Source organism: Aethalodelphis obliquidens, unplaced genomic scaffold (genome assembly GCF_003676395.1).
Source record: "Aethalodelphis obliquidens isolate GAN/ISIS:26980383/991018 unplaced genomic scaffold, ASM367639v1 scaffold43, whole genome shotgun sequence".
NCBI lineage: Eukaryota > Metazoa > Chordata > Mammalia > Artiodactyla > Delphinidae > Aethalodelphis > Aethalodelphis obliquidens.
In genome coordinates this window covers 11,309,687-11,331,610 of record NW_020837987.1, presented here as the reverse complement: position 1 = coordinate 11,331,610, position 21,924 = coordinate 11,309,687, and the positions used below count along the sequence as shown (strand labels likewise).

The 21,924-nt window shown below is 54.8% G+C and overlaps 3 protein-coding genes across 11 annotated transcripts in view; 2 read left to right on the top strand and 1 right to left on the bottom strand.

The window, feature by feature from the left end:
• Positions 1-9,756: 9,756 nt before the first annotated feature.
• On the bottom strand, positions 9,757-11,497 carry BLOC1S3 (biogenesis of lysosomal organelles complex 1 subunit 3). Of its 3 annotated transcripts, none has more exons than XM_027079838.1 (2): positions 11,386-11,497; positions 9,757-10,916 (listed from the first exon to the last, which is right to left on the bottom strand). In XM_027079838.1, the coding sequence occupies exon 2, from the start codon at positions 10,906-10,908 to the stop codon at positions 10,300-10,302; it is 609 nt and encodes a 202-aa protein (XP_026935639.1). In that variant the 5' UTR covers positions 10,909-10,916; positions 11,386-11,497; the 3' UTR covers positions 9,757-10,299. The 3 variants fall into 3 exon arrangements, with proteins under 3 accessions (XP_026935639.1, XP_026935641.1, XP_026935640.1); XM_027079840.1 differs by lacking the exon at positions 11,386-11,497 and adding an exon at positions 11,011-11,365; XM_027079839.1 differs by lacking the exon at positions 11,386-11,497 and adding an exon at positions 11,014-11,365.
• Positions 11,498-11,582: 85 nt separating this feature from the next.
• Positions 11,583-21,492, top strand: TRAPPC6A (trafficking protein particle complex subunit 6A). 5 transcript variants are annotated; one of them, XM_027079836.1, is made up of 7 exons: positions 11,583-12,064; positions 19,124-19,191; positions 19,341-19,458; positions 20,061-20,144; positions 20,294-20,387; positions 20,585-20,680; positions 21,215-21,492. In XM_027079836.1, exons 1-7 carry the CDS (start codon positions 11,933-11,935, stop codon positions 21,244-21,246), a joined length of 624 nt encoding a protein of 207 aa, XP_026935637.1. In that variant the 5' UTR covers positions 11,583-11,932; the 3' UTR covers positions 21,247-21,492. The 5 variants fall into 5 exon arrangements, 4 of the variants coding, with proteins under 4 accessions (XP_026935637.1, XP_026935638.1, XP_026935635.1 ...); XR_003427422.1 differs by lacking the exon at positions 20,294-20,387; XM_027079837.1 differs by lacking the exon at positions 20,585-20,680.
• The window catches only part of NKPD1 (NTPase KAP family P-loop domain containing 1), a 10,734-nt gene continuing 9,910 nt past the window's right edge, over positions 21,101-21,924 (top strand). Inside the window, exon 1 of one of the 3 annotated variants that reach the window (XM_027079823.1) lies at positions 21,101-21,214. Coding sequence is in view for 1 of the 3 variants with exons in the window: in XM_027079819.1 (XP_026935620.1) it covers positions 21,834-21,843 (10 nt within the window). In the remaining 2 variants the exon portion in view is untranslated. The other 2 variants (XM_027079819.1, XM_027079818.1) reach the window with 2 other exon arrangements.

Here is a 21,924-nt window from a genome sequence, read left to right as displayed (position 1 = left end):
GCGCAGCAACAAAGACCCAACTCAGCCAAAAATAAAATAAATAAATAAAGTCTAGTTAAGCATCCAGATGACTGCAGCCCCAGCTGTCACCACATGGCGCAGAACCACCCAGCTGAGCCCAGTAAACCCAGGACAGCTCACAAGTGAGTGCTGTTGTCTTAAGCCACTAAGTTTCGGGGTGCTATGTTGTGTAGCAACAGACGATCCCAACAGTCTTCCTTACTCACTGCTGTTTTCCCAACATCTAGCACATTGAACACAGTAAATGACAGCCCTGTCTGTTAGCTCAGGACCTGACACATTTATAACAACCCTAGGAAGATGGATAATGGTCTTATCCCGACTTAATAGATGTATTAGTTTGCTAGGGCTGCCATAACAAAATTCTACCAACTGGGTTGCTTAGGCATGAGAAATTTGTTTTCTCACAATTCCGGAGGCTGGAAGTCCAAGATCAAGGTGTCAGCAGGTTTGGTTTCCTCTGAGGCCTCTCTTCCTGGCTTGCAGACAGCCACCTTCTCAAGGTGACCTCACATGGTCTCTCCTCTGCAGGTGCCTGGTGTTTCTCCTTGTTCTGTGTCCAAATTTCCTCTTCTTAGTGGACATCAGCTGGATTGGATGAGGACCCACCCTAATGGCCTCATTTAACCTAATCACCTCTTTAAAAGCTCTATCTCCAAATACGGTCACGTTCTGAGGTACTGGGGCTTAGCGTTTCAAAACATGAATTTTGAGAAGACACAAGTCAGTCCATAATACTCATAAGGAAATGCACAGGGAAATTCAGCAATTTTTCCAAAGTCACACAGCTCAGAGGTGGCAAAGCTCAGACACGAATCCAGGCAGGCTAGCTCTAGAGGCTGCACTTTTCACCGCTGAGCTCCACCACCTCCTGAAGCAGGAAGTGAATTGGACTCAGCCAGCCCTCATTAATTGGACTCAGGAGGCCCTCATTCTTCCCTCGGGCTAGAACAGGGGAAGGACTTTGCTAGAGCAAAAACAAGCAGAGATCTGGGGCCAGTTCAGATGCCCTGAGGCCTTCTGACAAGGACAGGGCACTCACAGCCGCCCGCCCCCCCGGCCCCAGCATGGCTTGCGCCCTTGACTGAGCTCCTTGGTTCAGGCAGGTATGGTAGGCTGGTAGGCTGAATAATGCCCTCCGGTGATCTCCAGGTCTTGAGGCCTGGAACCTGTGAGAGCTACCTTCCATGGCAAAAGGGACTTTTGAAGCTGTGATTAAATTAAGGATCTTGGGGTGGGGATTATCCTGATTATCCAGATGGGCTCAAAATATAATCACAAGAATCCTTATAGGAGGGAGGCAAAGGGAGATTTGACAGAAGAGAGAGGGCAGTGTGACAACCTCAGCAGAGAGAGATCTGAAGATGCTGTGGTTCTTTGAAGGTGGAGGAAGTGGCCATGAGCCACGGAAAGCAGGCAGCCCCCTGAAGCTGGAAAAAGCAAGGAGATGGATTCTCCCCTAGAGCCCCAGGAGGAATGCAGTCCTCTTGATGCACTGATTTTAGGACTTCTGACCTCCTGGCCTGTAAGATAATAAATCTACATCGGGTCGTTAAAACTTTATTTAATTATTTATTTATTTTGGCCGCGGCGGGTCTTAGTTGCGGCATGCGCGTGGGATCTAGTTCCCGGACCAGGGATCAAACCCTGGCCCCCTGCTTTGGGAGCACGGAGTCTTACCCACTGGACCACCAGGGAGGTCCCCAAATCTATGTTGTTTTTTGTTTTAAAGCTTTTTTGTAAATTTTATTTATTTTTGGCTGCGTTGGGTCTTCGTTGCTGCGCATGGGCTTTCTCTAGTTGCGACGAGTGGGGGCTACTCTTCGTTGTGGTGCGCGGGCTTCCCGTTGTGGTGGCTTCTCTTGTTGCACAGCACGGGCTCTAGGCACGTGGGCTTCAGTAGTTGTGGCTCGTGGGCTCAGTAGTTGTGGCTCGCGAGCCCTAGAGCACAGGCTCAGTAGTTGTGGCGCACGGGCTTAGCTGCTCTGCGGCGTGTGGGATCTTCCTGGACCAGGGCTCGAACCCGTGTCCCCTGAATTGGCAGGCTGACTCCCAACCACTGCGCCACCAGGGAAGCCCTCTATGTTGCTTTAAGCCAGTAAATTTGTAGTAATTTGATACGGTGACAATAGGAAACCATATTTTCTATCTCCCCATCCATTCAGGGGCTCAAGCCAGAAAGCTAGGAGTCACCCTTGACCTCCTCCTCCCCTCCATCCCCCTTAAGCAGGGCTATTGATTTCACCTCCTAGACAGTTCTTGACTCCAACCACTTGTCTCCAGAGCCCTGTACTTGCAGGTTTGGAAGGTGATCTAAGCCACCATTGTGCCTCACCTGGATCCTTACACCAACCTACTGTTAGTCAAAATTTCAGAAACAAAGACCTGATTGAAATAAAAAGATGTTTATTGGGGGTTTGTTTGGACTGCAGCCCAGGAGACACAGATTCAAGAAGCACTTGAATTGCTCTCCGCTGGATTACAAAATAGGGGAGACTTATAAGAGCAAACTTGCAAAGTTACAGTTAGTTACGTGAGTTGTTTCTCAAGAATTATAATTGGAGCTGGCAAGCAGTAAGGGTGCTTGTTAAGTAAGAACTGGTTGGGGTCCGAAATGGTTGCACAGTTACAAGGAGAGAACTTGAGAGGAAAAGGCTGCAGCCGGCAGGTTATTGTTCTGACTACAGCTGGTGGTGTCCTCGGATCCCGCACGGTTCAAAGAAAGTTCAAGTTCTCAGTGGTGCAGAGAGGTGTCTGGGACCAGACGCTCAAAGGCGCTTGACTCCGTTTTTGAACACCTGAACTGGGGTCACTCTATTATAATTTCAATTTGTCACCACTCCTGACTGGGCTTCCGGCTCCCACTCCTGCTTCCCTCTGCTTTTCATCCAGTAGCTGATACAATCATTTCAAAGTGCAAATCTGATCGTGTAACTTACATGCTTAAATTCTTTCCATGATTCCCTGTTCTTCTCAGGAGAAAGGAACACAGTTCTTAAGGGGGCCCCGGCCTGGTCTGGCCCCTGCTGGCTGTTTCGTCACATCTCACTCCCTGTGCACCCCGCTCTTTGCTCTTAGCATCCCAGCCTCCTGCCTCAGGACCTTCATCCCTGCTGTTCCCTCTGCCTGGGACACCTACCCTCATTTCTCATTTGCCTTATGAAATATTTACAACGTGCTAATGTTACAAGGAACAATGAACATCCCTGTCTTGACCATCCAGTTCAAGGGCAAAATGTCATCAATTTAGGTGAAACCTGCTAATTACTCCTCCTGGATAACAGCCTTCTCCTTGCCCACCAGAAGCAACCAATATCGCAATTGGGGCATCTTTTATTGCTCCCACATTCCTTTAAACTTATAGGGCAGGTGCTTACAAACCCAGCGATCCATACCAGTCATTTGTTTTTTTGGTTTTTTTTGCGGTACGCCGGCCTCTCACCGTTGTGGCCTCTCCCATTGCGGAGCACAGGCTCCAGACGCGCAGGCTCAGCGGCCATGGCTCACGGGCGCAGCCGCTCCGCGGCATGTGGGATCTTCCCGGACCGGGGCACGAACCCGCGTCCCCTGCATCGGCAGGCGGACTCTCAACCGCTGCGCCACCAGGGAAGCCCCATTTGCTTATTTTTTAACTTTAGATGAAGGATAACATCCTGCATGTATTCTTCTGCAGCTTGCTGTGGTCTGCTGATGTTATGTTGGGGAAATTCATTCATGTTTATACTTATATCTTTAGTTAATTCAGTTTCATTGCTGTATATAGCTTTCCACTCTATCAATATACCAAAACTTACAACTTCATTCTCCTGTCAATGGGCACTTAGTTACCAGTGTTTCTATTCACAAAGAGCATGCACTGGGGTGTGCAGTGGGAACGTCGTCAGCTATCGGTTAAGCTGTCTCCCCAGGCGGTCATGTCAATGTCCGTTCTCACCCACAGGGTGTAAATATTCTGTTGTTTCACCTCCACGCCAACAATCAGTATTGTTAGACTTTAAAAATGTTGCCAATCTGATAGGCGTGAAATGCCTGTCTCACTACGGTTTTAATTTCATTTCCTGCCATTTAAAACTACCCTGAGTACCATTTTTCACCTATGAGATTGGCAAAGATAAAATCCGTTGCTGACGCTATTTGCCATTGGAAGGAAGTGGGCACTTCCACGGGGAGTTTGGCGGGGGGAGGTGTGTAAATTGGCCCAGCTCAAGGCAGGGCATCGGCCAACTCTAATAGGAAGCTTCCATGTCTATATCTTAGTTTTTCTGTTTTACGTCAGGTAGAGAAAGAGTGTACATTCATTCTCTCAGTCTGCTTGTTTTCAGAATGGACTGAGCTCCCCCATACCCCACTCCAGGCCACATATCCTCTTATTTCCCCTCCAGCCGGCCCCACCCCCCACCCCCAGGATGAATCCCTAGGCTTTTCACAGAACACAGGAGGTGTGGTTGCCTCATCTGCAGTTAGGAGAGGCTAACAGGGATATCTGGCTGCTTCTTAAACAGACTTGCAATCAACTCCCTTCCCACGTACACTATAGCTGTTTCAGACGACTCCTCAAATTTGAGGGAATTTTGCTGCTTAAAGTTGGTTCTCAGCTGTTGTTCTCTTCTAGGTTATTTTTCTCAGGACTGCTAAGATCTTTTCACTCATCTGGGTGCTTTTCATCTTTCCAAGCATTCTTGCTGTTGCATCTTCTTCCGTTCTTTCAAAATCTGTAGGATTTTGCCCTCGAAAAGTCCCTCTTAGAGAAAACTAGAACAAACCAGCGATGTTGGATTGGAATAGAAAGATAAAAAGTGTGTGCCAACGATCATGCTTCTTGGTATTTATCCAAAGGAGCTGAAAACGTATATCAACACAAAAACCTGCACACAAATGTTTAGAGCAGCTTTAAATTCATAATGGCCCAAACTTGGACGCAGCCAAGATGCCCTTCAGCAGGTGAATGGATAAATAAACTGCGGTACCTCCAGACAATGGGTTATTATTCAGTGCTATAAAGATACGAGCTATTAAGCCGTGAAAAGATATGGAGGAAACGTAAATACATATTGCTAAGCAAAAGAAGCCAACCTGAAAAGGCTACACACTGTTTGATTCCAACTATATGATATTCTGGAAAAGGCAAAATTGCACAGACATTAAAAAAATCATTGGCTGCCAGAGGCTGGGGGAAGGGAGGGATGAACAGGCAGAGCGCAGAGGGTTTTTAGGGCGGGGGAACTATTCTGTATAGACACTCTGCTGGTAGATACATGTCATTTATACATTTGTCCAGACCTAAAGAATGTACAAGAGTGAACTCTAGTATAATCTACAGACTTTGGGTAGTAATGATGATGTAGGTTGATCAGTTGTAACGAATATACAATTGATGTGTGGGATATTAATAGCGGGGGAGGCTGTGAGGGTTAGGGCTGGGGGCATATGGGACTTCTCCGTACCTTCTACTCACTTTTGCTGTGAACTACTCTAAAAATAAAGTCTATTTTAAAATGTGTGTATGGTGTAGGGATTAGATAGTTATTCTGTTTTTTGCCTTGTTTGTGTTTTTCTTCTAGGTCTGTGCATTGAGAGGGCCTGGGAGTAGCAACACCTCATTAGCAATGAGCACACCCAGCACCCACATCTTGGCTTCTAAACACCATTTCCCACTAAAAGAAACCAGGAGACCCTTGCAGAGGTGGATGGTTTCAAGGCTGAGGCAGAGAAAAAAAACAAGATGTGCCTAGATCATTCTGTGCCGGAGAGCAAGAAAGTATTCAAAGAATGGTGAAGAAATGTCAATAGGACACAGAAGCCAGCTCGAAAGGGGTCCTGCTGGCCAAACTGGACACAATTTGAGCATCAAAATAGAGAGCAATGTTATAACCCATTAAATAAAATAGGAATCTGGAGCACCCTGATGTGACCTCACCCTCCCCAGAGGGTGTGAGTGGCTGATGCTCTCATGTCTCAGGCAATCATTTACCCAAGGCAACACTGAAAGAGAGGGACCGAAAAAGTCAACGACTCGTCCACAACCCACTGCCCCATCTAACTGTAGTGGTTTCAAAATAGATCCACAAATTCTGATACTCTTATTTATCAAAGGTCTATGTCTCCTTCCCCTCCACTCCCTCCTTTGAATCTTGGCTGGACTTAGTGACTTGCTAATAACGGACAGAACACAGCAGAACTGATCATGCATGACACCCAAGGGCTTCTGCTTTGTCTACTGAAATATATTTGGAGTGCTGAGCTGCCATGTAAGGAATCTGATTACTTTGGGGCTGCCATGTTTGAAGGAAGCTCAAGGCCACATACAGACACTCCAGTCAGCAATCCTAATCTTTGAGTCATAGTAGTCCAGCCACCTGAGTGAAGTCACTGGGACCCTCTGTGCCAACCCACTTGCCAGCTGAATACCTGAGTGACCTCAGTCATTGCTACGAGGAACCAAAGAATCTTCCAGCTGAGCCTTGCTGGAATTCCTGATCCACAGAATCTGTGGGCATAATAAAACAACTGTTGCAAGCCACTAAATTTTTGGTCATTTGTTACAAAGAAAGAAGAAGCAGAATACTATGTCAGATCACATCTTTGTCCCTGAGGACTTCTCAACATTTTGTTATTCCTCGGATCCGGATTTCTTTCTTTTTTCCAGTTTCTCCAAGGTTAAATTTGGGGAAGGGAACCAGCAGCCCATACTGGTTCATCACTTTATCATCTGGTATGTTTTGCAGTTTTTTTAAAAAAAATTAATTAATTAATTAAATTTTGGCTGTGTTGGGTCTTTGTTGCCTCATGTGGGCTTTCTCTAGTTGTGGCAAGAGGGGGCAACACTTCATTGCCATGCACGGGCTTCTCATTGCAGTGGCTTCTCTTGTTGCTGGGCCCAGGCTCTAGGCACGTGGGCTTCAGTAGTTGCAACACGCGGGCTTAGTAGTTGCGGCACGCGGGCCCTAGAGCGCACAGGCTTCAGTAGTTGCGGCACATGGGCTCAGGAGTTGTGGCTCGCAAGCTCTAGAGAGCAGGCTCAGTGGTTGTGGCACATGGGCTTAGTTGCTCCGCAGCATGTGGGATCTTTCTGGACCAGGGCTCAAACCAGTGTCCCTTGCATTGGCAGGCAGATTCTTAACCACTGCACCACCAGGGAAGTGGCACTCTGCAGTTTTCAACTATGAACTTAGGTTTGGTCTATATTAGTCTGCTGTAATTCTGCATGAGGCTGGTTGAGGGTGTTTTCCCTGGCTTTGGCCAGAGCCGACTTTCAGTTTATTTCAATGCTTGGGGTTCCCTGAACTGCTCCGTAAGGGTATACCCAAACCCCAATCAGGCCTGAAGAAAAGCCTGTGGTTATGAATTCCCTGAGGAAAAATTCTCTCCCCAGAGCCTAAGCCAAAATGGACAAGTTTCCTAGGTATGCCTCAATGGTATCAATCAGATTTTTTTCTACCACATTCTTTCATTCAAGATATAGCCCTTCAAGGGACTAAGTTTCATGCCAGGGCCTCTGCTTCTCTAATAAGTGCTTGGCCCAAGGTCCAGCACCTGTTAAAATACAAGGCTTTATACGATACAGCAATCCCACTCCTGGGCATATATTCAGACAAAACTATAATTCGAAAAGATACATGCACCCCTATGTTCATAGCAGCACTACTTACAATAGCCAAGACGTGGAAACAACCTAAATGTCCATCGACAGATGAATGGATAAAGAAGATGTGGTATATATACACGATGGAATACTACCCAGCCATAAAAAAGAATGAAATAATGCCATGTGCAGCAACATGGATGGACCTAGAGACTATCATACTAAGTGAAGTAACTCAGAGAAAGACAAAATCATATATCACTTATATGTGGAATCTAAAATATGACACAAATGAACTTATTTACGAAACAGAAATAGACTCACAGACATAGAGAACAGACTTGTGGTTGCCAAGGAGGAGGGGAAGGAAGGACTGGGAGTTTGGGATTAGCAGATGCAAACTATCATACACAGAATGTATAAGCAACAAGGTCCTACTAGATAGCACAGGGAACTATATTCAATAGCCTGTGACAAACCATAATGGAGAAGAATATGAAAGAGACTATATATATATATATATATATATATATATATATATATATGTGAGTAGAACTAAAACCTTTGCTGTGCAGCAGAAATTAACTTGGGCCCGGGAGATTTCTCGTTCTCTCTGAGCTCAGCTGTACCTTTAAAAGGAAGTTTGATTCTTTAAACCAGTATTTCTGGGTATTTATCAGAGGCAACCACACTGCAGAAGCACCAGTCTCAGAGTCTCCTTCACAAAACACATTCATCAGACGGCATCATTCTCTGTTCACTGGCTGTTCAATAAAGATCGAGAATCTTCACCTGGTTTAAAAGCTCAGCTCCGTCTGGCCCCTGCTAGCACAGCACTCACCACCCTCACCACGCCCATCTCCCCTGCTCTCTCCACTCAAGGTGGAGAATAGAAGATATCACCCTCTTCTGTTATTAAATAGACTCTGCCCCCTTCTGCCTCACGGCCTTTGCATATGCTATTCCCACTGATTGCAACTCTTTTCTACCAGACCTGTTTCACCTTTTTTACACCTTCAGGGCTTGGCTCAAACTCACTCATCACTTCCTCAGGGAAGCCATCTGACCTCCCCACAGACAAGGTCAGACAGACCTCAGTTACACCCTCACAAAGCTCCTATATTTCTTTACGGCACTAATCACAATGCCAGAAGAATTATAGTTGAAGTGTAAGTTACAATTATGAAAACTATCCACTTATTTGCAAGAATATTTTAATGGCTGTCTCCCCCAGGGGACTGTGCGCTCTGCAAGGGCCCAGCCTGTGGGCACCACCAGTGCCCAGCTAAGGACAGGCAAAGAACAGGAGCTCAACAAATGTGTGGTGAATTAACAAAATACAGATAAGTGCAGAACCAGGGCAAAAAACTAGGAGCCCTGATTTCCCGGCCACAGGCTCACCTTCAATAGGCCAGGCGTGAAGGATCCCTTTCGCGGGACCCACATTCTCAGCAAAATCACCAACCCACCCGCCCCCAGCTTAGATGGCGAGATAAGAGGAACGGACCATATCAATAAATGTCTTGAGTTTTAATGAGTCTGCCATAGAGCGTTCTTCCCCACTTCTCCATCCTGGGGGCCCAGATCTCAGCTCAGGTTGGGGTAAGAGTGGGGGAGGGGAATAAATGTGAATGGGACTGAGGGACTGGGGCTGGGAGAAGAGGGACCAGGTGAGGAGCAGAAAGAAGGAGCTAACCCCAGGCCCTGAGACAAGCCAGACAGCCAAGCCCTTTTAGCATCCAGGGAACAACACGGTGACCAAACAAAATACATGTGGTCCTTATCGGCAAAGTGGCGTCATATTGTGCCCAAAGTTCCAGGGCGAGTCTGTATTGGGCCCTAAGTGCCTGCTGGCGGCACTCGCAGCCTGAAGTCAGGAGGAGGCCCATCCTGTACCTGGAACTTGGGCAGAAGGCGCGATCTTGGCCTGGAGGGTGGGAAGGACACACCAACTTGGGCCTGGAGAGCTGGGAGGGGGACCTCCTCGGGTCAAGAGGGGGTCTCATCTTGGGCCTGATGAAGAAAACCATAGGGGGTCCCTGGAGCCCATAATTAAGTACGTAGTTAAACAGGATGGGAGAAGCAAAAAGAAGCAGAACCAAACCTAAGGGTACAGCTGGACCCAGGAAACAAGATCAGGCCAAGGGGGTGGAGCTAAGCCCAAGGAGAAGGAGCCAGGAGGCGGAAGGGCAAGGACTAGGAGGAGATGGAATCAGAGCCAAGCCTGAGGAGCAGAAAAAGGGTCCAGATTAGAGGGCAGAATTCCAGAAGTGGGACTAGGGCCAGAGACATCAGGGAATCTGCGCTAGAAGCAGGACCAGCCCCTGTGAACAGAAACCAAACTGAGGAAGGCAGACAGAAAGGAGAGGTGAGGCTCTGTGAACCGCTAAGATGGAGACAGATTAAGGAGTGGCTAGTTACCCAACAGTTTGAGCCAAGCTTCAGACACACACAAGCTCTGAACCAGGGAGCAAGCGCCAGGGCCAGGGGGTGGAACCAGATGCTAGGGCCTGGCAGGGCTGCACAGCATTAACCCCCCTTTCTCCCCCCTCCCCCCCCCCCACAGAGCATTATCCAGGGGGCGAGGTTATCTCTGAGGGTGACAGTAAGATGGGTGGGTGGCTAAACAGGGCACAGAGCCAGGTCCCAGAGGCCGCAAGGCCTACCCCCAGGGCTCAGTCAGGCGGGAGAGTGGGTCACAGATAGGCTCGCGGTCCCGGGTCTTGTTCGGGCTCGGTGCCCGGCACGCCGCGGATGTCGGGCAGCAGGCGGCAGCCGGCCACGATGTCCAGGCGCTCGGCCAGCGCGCAGAGGTCCCCCCGCGCCAGGCGCACGCTGTGGGCCGCCGCCAATCCCGCCGCCTGGGCAGCCGCCAGCCTACCGGCCAGGGCGGCCACATCACGGCCCGCGCGGCGGTACACGCCGCTCACCGCGGCCGCTACGTCGTGGTCCAGCCGCGCCTGGCTCTCAGCCAGCCGGAGCTGCAGCAGCGAACGCGCGGGGGCGGGCGCCGGGGCCTCCTCCTCTCCCCAGGCCTCCCCGGCAGTCTCCCGCTGCACCACGAGCGGAGGCAGATCCCTCGGCGCGGCCTTCGGCTCCGGCTCCGAGTCCGAGTCGGTCTCCGCGGCCTCCCCGACCACCCGCAGTCCCGTGGGGCGGCCGCGCGTCGGGCCCGAGAGGACCAGGTACAGCTCCTCCTCCTCCGACGAGGACACAGAGAGCTCCGAGTCCGTCTCGGCCGCCTCCCCCGGCACCACCGTCGCAGGCCTCCGCAGCGGCCTCCGCCGACGACTCTGGGACGCCATGGCGCGAGCTAGGGAGAAGACGCGCGAAGGGATGATATGAGAGGCGGGCGCCCTGCCGTGGTTAAAAGGCGCAAGTTCTGGATTCTCAGCCCCTCCACTGACTACCTTAGCAATCTGGGGCCATCTGCTTCCCCTGCCTGGGCCTCAGTTTCCTTTTCTGCATCATCATCCCTGATGATGATGATGATGGGGGCTACTAGACCCCAGCCTCCTCAGTGTACTGATGGGAAAACTGAGGACCACCAGCTCGATCAAGGCTGAGGCACGAGTACCCGGAGTCCCAAACTAAGCTCTTTCCGATTTTGCCTCCTAGCAGAGGCCACACCCTCCTCCAAGCCTGTGTCAGATTCGGAAGCACACGGGCCCTGAGCCGTTCACGTACAAGTGCCTGGGTCACAGAAAGGGTAACAGCCCAACTGGACTCTGGGACGGGTGCACTAAGGGCGGGGTAGGGAGCGCTATCACCGAAGACCGTACCGAGTCACCGGAGCGCCCAGCCTGCGGGATCCGCTACCTAGCCGAAGTGCGGAGTCTTTACCGAGAAAGGAGAAGGCGGCAGCCCCAACCAATAGGGGAGCAGGTTGTGGCGGCCAATCACCTGGGCCGCTCGCCTACCAACCAGGAAGCAAGCCCTCAGGACCAGCTTTGAGGGGTGTGTGTGAGGAGCCACGTGAATATGGGCACGGCCAATAGGAAAGCTGTTGGGCTGGCGCTTCCGCGTTGTGCTGCGAGGCGTGTAGACAGACGGGGACTCTAAATGACGAGAAGTCACGTGTAACAAGCGACTCGGCCAATGGAAATGCTCGAGGACCCGGAAACGGGGAAGAAGCAGAGGGAAGGGCGGAGATGCTTGTCACGTGCGGCCAATATAGACAAAGCAGGCCCTCCCCCTAGTCTCCCAAGTTCAGGTGCGCACCACAAGAGCCCAGAAAAGAAAGGCGGGGCTAGCCCGAAACACCAATGAAAGCGAGAGTGGGCGGGCTCGCGCTTAGGTGCAGGAGGCGGAGCTTGCCCAGCCGGGCCAATGAGGACACGAGGCGCTGGACGGTTGTTAGACAGGGAAGGTCGGCGCATGGCTGACGCGGCACTGTTCGAGTTTCTGCACACGGAAATGGTAGCGGAGCTGTGGGCGCAAGATCCGGACCCCGGCCCCGGGGTGAGCGCCGGGCCCCGGGGGGAAGGAGGCACGGGCCGCGGCGGGAAGGCCGGGTCGAGGCCCCGGGAGGAGCAGAGGGCGCGGCAGCGGCCCGGGTCGGACCTCCGCCCCGCCCCTGCCTCGCTGGGCGACCTCAGGCGCCAGCTTCCGCCTCTGCAAAGCGGGGTTGCAGCAGTGCCGGCCTCGAGGGTCGCAGCTAGAACTGAGCGAGACAGTTCGGGGTCAGGCTCTTAGCTCAAAGCCTGGCACAGAGTAAGCGGGTAGCAATTACAGTAATTACGATTACTGGGTATATATTGAGAAGTCGTATATTGAGCCTGGGTTGAATCCCGCCTGCATCTCTCATACAGGGTGTGAGAGCCAGTGATTCGACCTCTGTGTGCCTCAGTTTCCTCCCTTGTAAAATGAGATCATAACAGCACCTAAGACTCCGAGCGAGACATTTATTCATTCAGCAAACTTACCGAGCGCCTGCTGTATTCAGGGCACTGTTTCCCTGTCCTCGTGAAGCTTACGTTTTAGTAGGGGAGTCAAAACAATAAATAAACATAGAATGTGCCACCAGCTAGTGAGAAGTTTTATAAAGACAACTTCAGCCGAGTCGGGGAAAGAAGAGAGGTGGAGTGCTGGATGGTGGAGGAAAGCCTTTTGAGGAAGAGAAGGGAGGAAGCAAGCCCCGGGGATAAGTGGGGGGAAGAGCATTCCAGGAAGGGGGAAGCCTTCTGCGAAGCCTTGCGGAAGGAGCGTGCTTGGCATCTTGGAAGTTGGCCCTTATGAAAAATAAATGCTCAGACTTCAAAGCACTTAGTACGATGTCTAGCACCTAATCAGCCCTCAAAACACGGAGCTCTTGTTTTAAAGTCTGTTACCAAGAAGAAAGGGTGACGGAGAGAGTAGGTGCTTAAGTGGGGCTGTGCTCACTTTTTTCATTATTATTCTTTCTATGATCATCATCGTCAATATGCAAGACATTTTTATCGGTCTGTGTTTTCTTCCCAATTCAGAAGGACAAAGGTGTTGCTTGTTATCATCTCAACATAGTTTTTTCAAGTTCATTCATTCAACAGACTGTCACTAAAACCTGCAAGGTGCCAAGCCTTACTGTAGGCTCTGGGGATTATTCAGCGAACCATGCCAAAACCCTTGCCCTCCTGGAGCTTACGTTATAGTGGGGTAGGCGGGCAAATCAGATAAATGAGTATATATTGTACCTTGGGAAAATGCTATGAGAACGTTAGCGCGTGGGAGAGGGAGTGTGCGCTGGCCTGTGTTTTGGGGAGGGGGCTGCAGTGTCTCAGCACCCCATCCATCCTGGCTTTCAAACCAGAAACCCGGGAGTCCCTGACATCTGCCTTTCCTCCCTCACCTCCAGCCATCAGCCAGGCCCTTCCTGTTGTGCTGTCCAAATATGGTTCCCATCTGGCCCCTCCCTGCTTTAGTCTGGCTTCCCTCCTCTCTGCCCTGTACCAGCGTCCTCCCTCATCTTCCAGCTCATTTCACCTGTCACATCGTCACTGCCTTGACACCTATTAATCCTTCAGATCTTGGCTCAAATGTCCCCTCCTCGGGGAAGCCCTCCCTGAGCCCCCAGTGGAAGTGGGGTATCCTTGCATCACAATAAGTATGTATCTGAATTATGTACCCATATGATCCTTCGATTCACAGCCTCTCCTCTGCCAGGCTGCCTGCTGTGTGGTGTGGATGGGGACCGGGTCTGTGTTGATCACCCCATAGTAGGTCCTCAGCATGGATTTGTTGAAGTGAGTGCAGCCCCTGTGCCATGGAGGGTGTGGGCGGGGACTGGCATTCACTTAGTATCGTGGCCAATAATAGCACCTATCGTGTGCCCTGGTGGGCTTCACATTCCTGATTTCGTTTGATCCACCTAACAACCCACAAAGGTCAGCACGATCCCCCCCACTTTGTAGATGAGGAAACAGGGGCTTTTATAGATGGAGTCTTCACTGTCAAGTGGCAGAGTCAGGAATGTAACTGGGCCTCCCACTTCCAAAGCCTGTGCTGTAAACTCTCTCCTGTCTTTCTCAGTGTCTTCTCTGACACTCTGGGAGGATTTTAATGGGTTCCTGTGGCCAAGCAAGTAGGGGGGACAGGCGGTTACTCAGCTTTGCTCAGCACAGGGCTTTTAGAGCACGAACGCGCCTGTGACCCTTGGGCGTGGCTCTCTGCCCAGCTGCCTCTGCAGTTCTGATGCTGGGGTCCCACACCAGAGATTCCGGTGGAGCTGGGCCAGAAGGTGGCCCAGGTGTCAGGCCTCAGAGCTTCTGGGTGGTTCCTGTGTGCAGCCAGGGGAAGGACTACCATCTCCCCACATTCTTTCAAGCTGGGGAGCCCCGTTTCTTAGCACATCGTGAGCAGCTGCGCTGTTTTCACGCAGTCTTTTCTCTTTTGCTCCCGGCCCCTCCCCTCTCTGCTCCTCTCTTTGGTCCGGCAAGTGTCCTGTCTGAACGCCATGCAGACCTTCTGTTTCTTGGGTACTTATCGTGTCTCCAGCACAGGATTTTATCTGATTCAGTCCTCAGAACAGCACTCTGAGGTTGACGTCATCATCCCATTTTACAGGGGAGGGACCGAGGCACCAGAGAAGGAGGGCTTCTCCGACGCTGCACAGCCAGGATCAAAGGCAAAATCAGGACTCGGGCATCCGTGCCGGAGCTTGTCTGTGGCATTAGGCCTGCCCCGCCCACCTGCCCCAGAGCCCTTTGAGGAAAGCGATGGTGGCTTGTTCATCTCTGTCCCCGCAGCACAGGCGTCCAGGAGCCACAGTCATTGTTTAGGGCTTTTTGATCTCCATGTCCTGCCTGGTTATTTGTGGCTGTTGAATGGATTCTCCTGAACGGTTACGGGTTGAATGGAAGACTGGCCGGAGGAACTGGGAGGTCGAAGGGCCTTTGTTATCAGAGGGAAAAGTTCCAGGAGTCAGAGGAAGAGGCTGTGGTTTGTCCACCTCAGGAACTTTGAAGATATGTGGGCAAAGGAGTGAACCCCTCTGTGTGTGTAATGAGCTGTCATCCACTGGCCGCTGGCCCGGGAACGGCCCTGCTGGGCAGGCCCTGGTCCACCGAGGCCCAGTGAGTGCCCAGGCCAGCCCCTTCTCTCAGGAGGGCCTGTGGTGGGTGTAGCAGCCATCAGATACAGTCCTGTCCTCACGCAAGAGCCTGGAAAACCAACCAGTTCCTGGCACAGTGGACAGCAGGGGGCAGAGCCCTGGAGGGGGCGCAGTGCATCCGAGGCCACAGAGCCAGCAGTGGGGTCTCCGTGCGGGAACTGGGGCTCTGTCCCGAGGGCGGTGGGGGCCATAGAAGGTTTACACTGAGGTGTGCCAGGCTCAGATTTACTTCTCCGGAAGTCCTCCCTGGCCACGTGGATGAGACTGGATGGAGGTTGGGTGGGGAAGGGTGCTGCTGCAGGAGCCCGAGCAGCGGTGAGGAGCAGACGGAAGGCAGGTGGAGGGGGGCTGGGTGAGCTCAGAGTGTCAGGGGAGAAGGTGGGATTTGGGGCTGTCTGGGCACCACCTGGGTGCATGAGGACAGGGCGACGGGGTGGGAGGTGTGCTCTCACCCTGTCACTCACCTGGTCACGCAGCAAGTTCTTTTGGGTCTTCTGGGGCCATTCACCTTGGGGAAGCTGGAAGTCATCCCTTCTCCCTGTGCTTTTTTAAAAAATATATACAAACTTATTTATTTTTGGCTGCGTTGGGTCTTCGTTGCTGCACACGGGCGTTCTCTAGTTGCGGCGAGCGGGGGCTACTCTTCATTGCAGTGCGCAGGCTTCTCATTGCGCTGGCTTCTCTTGTTGCAGAGCACGGGCTCTAGGTGCGCGGGCTTCAGTAGTTCTGGCACATGGGCTCAGTAGTTGTGGCATGCGGGCTCAGTAGTTGTGGCTCACGGGCTCTAGAGCACAGGCTCAGTAGCTGTGGCACACGGGCTTAGTTGCTCCGCGGCATGTGGGATCTTCCGGGACCAGGGCTCGAACCCGCGTCCCCTGCATTGGCAGGTAGATTCTGAACCATTGCGCCACCAGGGAAGCCCTCCCTGTGCTTTTCTTAAGGCAGGAACCAGTGCTGCTCCTTCCTGGGACGCCCTGCCCTGGGCCAGCACAGAGTGGCTCCGTGGGTGGGGCTCGAACCTCACAAATAACTAATAACTAAGGGGCCAGGCAGGCCAGGCACACAGCCCCCCACCCAGCTCCATCGAGTTTCAGTCCGGGACGGGACCAGGGGGGAGGCAGTTTGGTTTACTTGTTTTCCATTCATCCTGCTCGGAGTTCTGCGCCCCTTTTCGGTCTGGACGCTTGAATCTGCCTTTAGCAGAGCACATGTTCCTCTTAGGCTCCTTTCATTATTTCTTCTCCAGCACTGTTCCATCTCTCGCAGTCAGAGGAATCCTAGACTTCCTAGGTCTCTTTCCGCATGTCAACTTTTCTCTCGTTTTTTTCCTACCTCGTGGTTTCCTTTTTTCTTAACAATCTGTGAGGTTTTACCTACCTTCCGGATTTGTCTCTTTTTCAGCTCCCTCATGAACAAAGGTTTCTCCTGGCTACCATTTCATTTCTAAGAACGTTCCCTTGTCCGACTGTCCCTTCCTCCAAGTGCCCGTGCTGCTTCATGGATGCCCCTCGTGCCCACACTGATAAGCCTCCTCTGAGGGGTCCCCCCTGTTTCTCCCATTATCTCGGTTCCTCTCCATGGGCTGTTGTGCTCTGGGCTGGGCTCCAGAGGCTTCCAATGGGATGGGAGTGTCCCGCCTTGCCCTCCCTCCTCAGGAATGACGAACCCCTGGTGTCTGGAGAGCTTTGGTAGGGATTGGGGCTTGAACACTGCTGAGTCCTGGGAGGCGGCTGCCAGAGAGCAGGTGGGGTTCTGCCACCCTCCTACTCCGCCCTCTCTCCCGAGTCACCCGCTCATCCTCCGCCCTTCCCTCCCCACCGCCTCTCCTCCTCCCTGCTCGCATTATTCCCCCCTCCCCACCACCCCCAGTCTCTGCAGTGCAGCAGATATTTAACTGGCCCCTTTCAAGGGCTGGGGACCATGGAGCCAACAGCAACAGCTGCTGTAGAGTGAGCTGCCGGTCACACCACCCTTGTGAGTGTGCCGATCACACCACCCTCCGCCCTCTCACCAGCTTGTCATCCCCTGGGTGCCCGTCATCCCCACTAGGCTTGCTAGGCGAGCTCCCGGAGGCCAGTCAGGAAATGTCTGTGGGATGAACAGGGGAGTCCTGGGGTCTTCCCTGTCCCTCGGGACACAGATGCACTTAGAGTGGAGCCCAGCCAGGCCCCCTCGGGTAGCTCGCCTCTAGGAGGGAGGTGACGCAGGGTGGCAGTGATCCAGGTGCTGAGATCCACCAGCCCACAGAACAGAGCTCCTCCTTAACGGGTCTCTCCTTCCCTTTCCCCATCAGCTCGTCATGCAGGTTGACAGGTGCAGAGGCTGCAGATGACAATGACAGTAGCGCTTCCTGAGCCTGACTCAGAGCGCTTGGCTTGCACTTATCCACTCCCTTAATCCGCATGAGGACCCTGGAAAGGTCCTCATTTTACACGTGAGGAAACTGAGGCACGGGGCAGCTGGTAGGGGTCAGGGGCTGATCTGGCCCCGGACCCCGGAACCAGCCACCAGGCACATGTCCCCCTCTCTGCCTCTCATGCCCCAAGCTGAGATCCCGCACATCCTGAGTCTACAAGCCCTCCCCGCAAGGCTGGCCCTGCTGTGCTGGAAGAAACCAGAGAGCGCACGCCAGTGCCACCAGCAGGAAGCTGTGTCCTTCCCCAGGCCCGGTTCTCGCGGGAAAAGCACAGAATAGCGGGACAGGGCCTGCATATCACGTAGCCCAGCAGAGCAGAGGGCCGGCACGCAGGCCGCCTCTGCTCCGACCTCCCTACGCCTGGCGCGTCCCCCCAGCGGGCCTCAGCCCTTGCCACTTCCCTGGCGCAGGGACAGCTGGGGGTGTTGCCCCGGCCGCCCACCCATCTGCCACCTACCTGCAGGAGCCAGACCTGCTCAGGTCCGAAGGACAGCCCCGTGGCTGAGGGGGCCTCTGGGAGGTGTGACCTAACCCCTCTGTGCCTGGTCTCCAGGTGTGAAATACAACCTACCTTATGGGGTTGTTAAAATTAAACAAGGGGTCTGTACAGGGCACCCGGCACAGTGTGTGCTTGAGTCCCAGTTCCTCACTTTGCTCGTTCAGCATCTGTTTCTAACGCGCCTCCTCCGGTGTGCCCGGCCCTGTGTTGGTCACCACAGGCCGTCCTGGTATTTCTGACGCCCCCAGTCTGGGCCAGCCTCCCTCGCCTGCTCAGCTCTCTCCAGGTCACACAGATCAAAAACACACACAGGTCAGCTCTCCTCCAGCCTCGCTGTCCACACTCCTGGGCACGTGGACAGATACCAGGTGCAGCCCTCCTGCCACCCCTGTCCCTCAGCCCCTCCACCGTGAGACTCCGGCCTGCCCTCCAGAAGGCCGCTTTGCCACCACTGCCTTCACCGGGCACCGAGGGAACACTTCCCTCCCCTGTGCCCCTGTGCGTCCCTCCCAGGATTCTCAGCTAATATGTTAAGGCCTAATGATCACAGCTGACTTTTCAGCCCCCCTGCTAGCCAGAGGCCAGGGCCCATGCCTTGTGGCCCCCTTACTCGCCACATGAGCCCCAGGGCAGGTCGCCTTGAGTTTCTGGGGTAACGGGAGTGCTACTCCACAGGGTGTTGTAAGGACAGACACTGAAAGCGCATATAAGAAGTGATGGGTGTTATCAGGAAAGACTTGACCGGCAGGGTGAAGCTGAGCCTGGGGAAAACCCCCTTTTTCCTGGAATGAAGGGGAGCGGGTCCTGAGGGCTGATGGGGTTTCTGGAGGCATGTGAGGAGGTGAAGGGGCAAAGCCGGCCTGTCCTGCCAGCCTGTGCAGCAAGGCCCTCCCCTCTGGGCCTCCTCGCCCTGCACGGGCAGGGCCGGGCAAGTCTCCTCGCAGCCCCCACACCCAGCGGCTCCCGGCTCCCTCAGGTGACCGAGGGCCCCTGCGCCTCTCTTCCCTGGCCTTCTAGGGACAGAAGATGAGCCTGTCGGTCCTGGAGGGCATGGGCTTCCGCGTGGGCCAGGCCCTGGGCGAGAGGTGAGAGGTGGGCAGGAGCTGAGGTGGGGTCCCTTCCTGGGCACAGCCGGGCAGGGAGGGTACCTTGCTCCACACAGAAACCCAGCCTGGTCTCCTCCCTCTTCCTCATCTCGGGGCTCCCCCCTCCCTTGGCCTGGGCCCCACCCCAGGCTGCCCCGGGAGACGCTAGCCTTCAGGGAGGAGCTGGACGCCCTCAAGTTCCTATGCAAAGACGTGTGGGCGGCCGTGTTCCAAAAGCAGATGGACAGCCTCCGCACCAATCATCAGGTGCGTGGCCACGCCCAGCGCCCAAGAGCCGGGGAGGGGACTCCCCCGCGCGGGGCGGTTGCAGCCGGCCCAGCCCGGCCACGGGGACCTGCCCAAGCTGGGAGGCAGGCACGGGCCCCCTCGGGGCCTCTGTGTCATCCTGCAGGGGAAGCCAGGAGGCTGCCGTGGGGCGTGGCAGCTGTTTCCAGCCTCCCCGCAGGCCTCCCAGGATGGGCCCCAGAGCCGGCAGAAGGCCCCTTGCGGCCGGCGGCACCTCGCCTCGGCCTGATGCTTCTTGTCCGGACCTGGTCCTAGTTCCCATTAGGAGCCCGTGCTGTGCCGGGGCCCGGCGGGCCGCTCCACGGGCCTGGGCTGCAGCTTCTCACCACCACCCTGGAAGGTCACGCACCCAGCGGGGCAGGACACCAGGCCCGGGGCCGAAGGCCCGTGGGTCCTCGTGCAGCTCTGAAGGACGGGCCCGTGACCGACCACCACGGTTTTGAGGGAAGGGTCCTTCCAGACCTCAGCCCTGCGGGGCTGGGCCCTGGGTCCTTGCTTCCCCTCCTCGCTAGCAAAGGTACAGGTGCCACCCCAGCCCCCATGGGCCCCTCATCTGTCCCCAGGGGACCTACGTCCTGCAGGACCACAGCTTCCCCCTTCTCATCCGGATGGCCTCGGGTCTGCAGTACCTGGAGGAAGCGCCCAAGGTACGGGGGCGGTGCTGGGACTCCAGCCCCAGGCAGGCCCCTCCCCGAGCCCAGGACCCCGGGAGAGGGAGGGGCCCAGCGTGGCCCCCCTGGTCCTGGGTGTTGGCCTTCCCCCTCTGCCCACAGTGACCTGTGTCCCCCGCCCCCAGTTCCTGGCCTTCACCTGCGGCCTCCTACGGGGCACCCTCAGCACCCTGGGCATCAAGAGCCTGGTCACCGCCTCCGTGGCAGCCCTGCCCGCCTGTGAGTTGGTGTGGGGGGCTCCCGTCCGAGTGAGGCAGGGGTCCCCCTGCTCCGGGGGGGCCGAGGAGGTGGGGCCGGGCCACCCCAGCCCCATTTCACAGATGGGGAGTCTTGGGCCCAGAGAGTTTAAGTCACATGCCCAGGCCACACAGCTGGTACAGCACATCCACGCCCCTGCCCCTGGATGTCCCCCGCAGCCTGCTTCCCCTGGGGCATGCCAGCCTGGAGGAGACAACCCTTGACGATGAGCTGGTCTAGTGGTTTCGAACACTTTTCCCGGTGCGGGAACCCAGGTGGACATAATGGAAATCACCCGGGTTGGTGCTGTGCTGAGGGGCTCCACAGGCAGCTAGGCCCCATGGAACTTGCAGCCGGCATGATGGGCTGTCCTCCTGACCCCCGGGTCCCCGCTGGCCCACAGTGCCCTCCATCAGACAGGCCGAGGCCCCACCCTTACCTGGGGGCAGCCTGCAGCCAACCCTCTAGTCCCCTTCCCTCCAGGTGTCTTGCCCTCTGCCAGTCCCCAGGCCCACTCATCACCGGGGACCTGGGAGGATCTGAGCAATACATGCCCCAGAAGCCCGTGCCAGCCCCTTCCCCAGCAACCGACATGCTTGGCCTTCATGCCCCCAGTCACCCACACAGCCATGGGATGCAGGCCAGGTGGGCAGGAAGCATCTCCACCCTAGACCGTGAGGAAACTTGAGGCCCCGCTGAGGCCACCCAGGCTGTTGGCGCAGGGCAGGGATGAACATCTCTGAGCTACGGGGATGCTGCCTTTCCCCTCCGGTCCCAGCCTCAGGCTAAAGCCAGCCCTTCTCTTCCAGGTAAGTTCCAGGTGGTGATCCAGAGATCCTGAGGGAGCCCCAGGCGCCACCCCATCCCGGGGACCCAGCTGCTGCCCGTGGTGGTGGCCGGTGCTGGGGAGACGGGGTCCCCCCACCGCTTCAGGGCCTCATAAGCGCTCAACAAATGGGTGTCATAGGGAGGTGGGGGTGTCCCGGGGGCAAGGTGGACCCCGCCCCAGTCGGGGCTGGTGTGGAGGGAGCCCACATTGGACACGTCCCTCCACATGGCAGGTGCTCAATAAAGGTTCTGTACGTGGGACCAGATTCCAAGTGGAAGGCGGGGGTCACGCAGGGTGCTGGGGGCAGGGTCGTCTGCAAAGGGACTGTTTGTGTCGCAGGTCCTGCGGGGGAAGCAGGCTACCCTGTGTGGCTCCCCAGCCCACATTTCCTCCTCTCCTGGGCCCCCTCCTCCTCGGCCTCAGCCCTGCACACCTGGCAGCGGAGGGTGGCCCCTGGCGCTGGCACCCTTGCCAGCGTCAAGTCTGGGGCCGCTTTCCTCCCAGCGGGGCCCACAGGACGGACCTCTCCCTAGGAGCAGGGCCAAGGGCCCCCAGGGTGCTGGCAGGGGTGGGCTGGGCTGGGGCTGCCAGGACCAAGGATGGATGCAGGTGAGGTGGGCCAGACACCCTCGGCTCCCCCAAAACACACACACACACACACACACACACACACACACACACACACACACA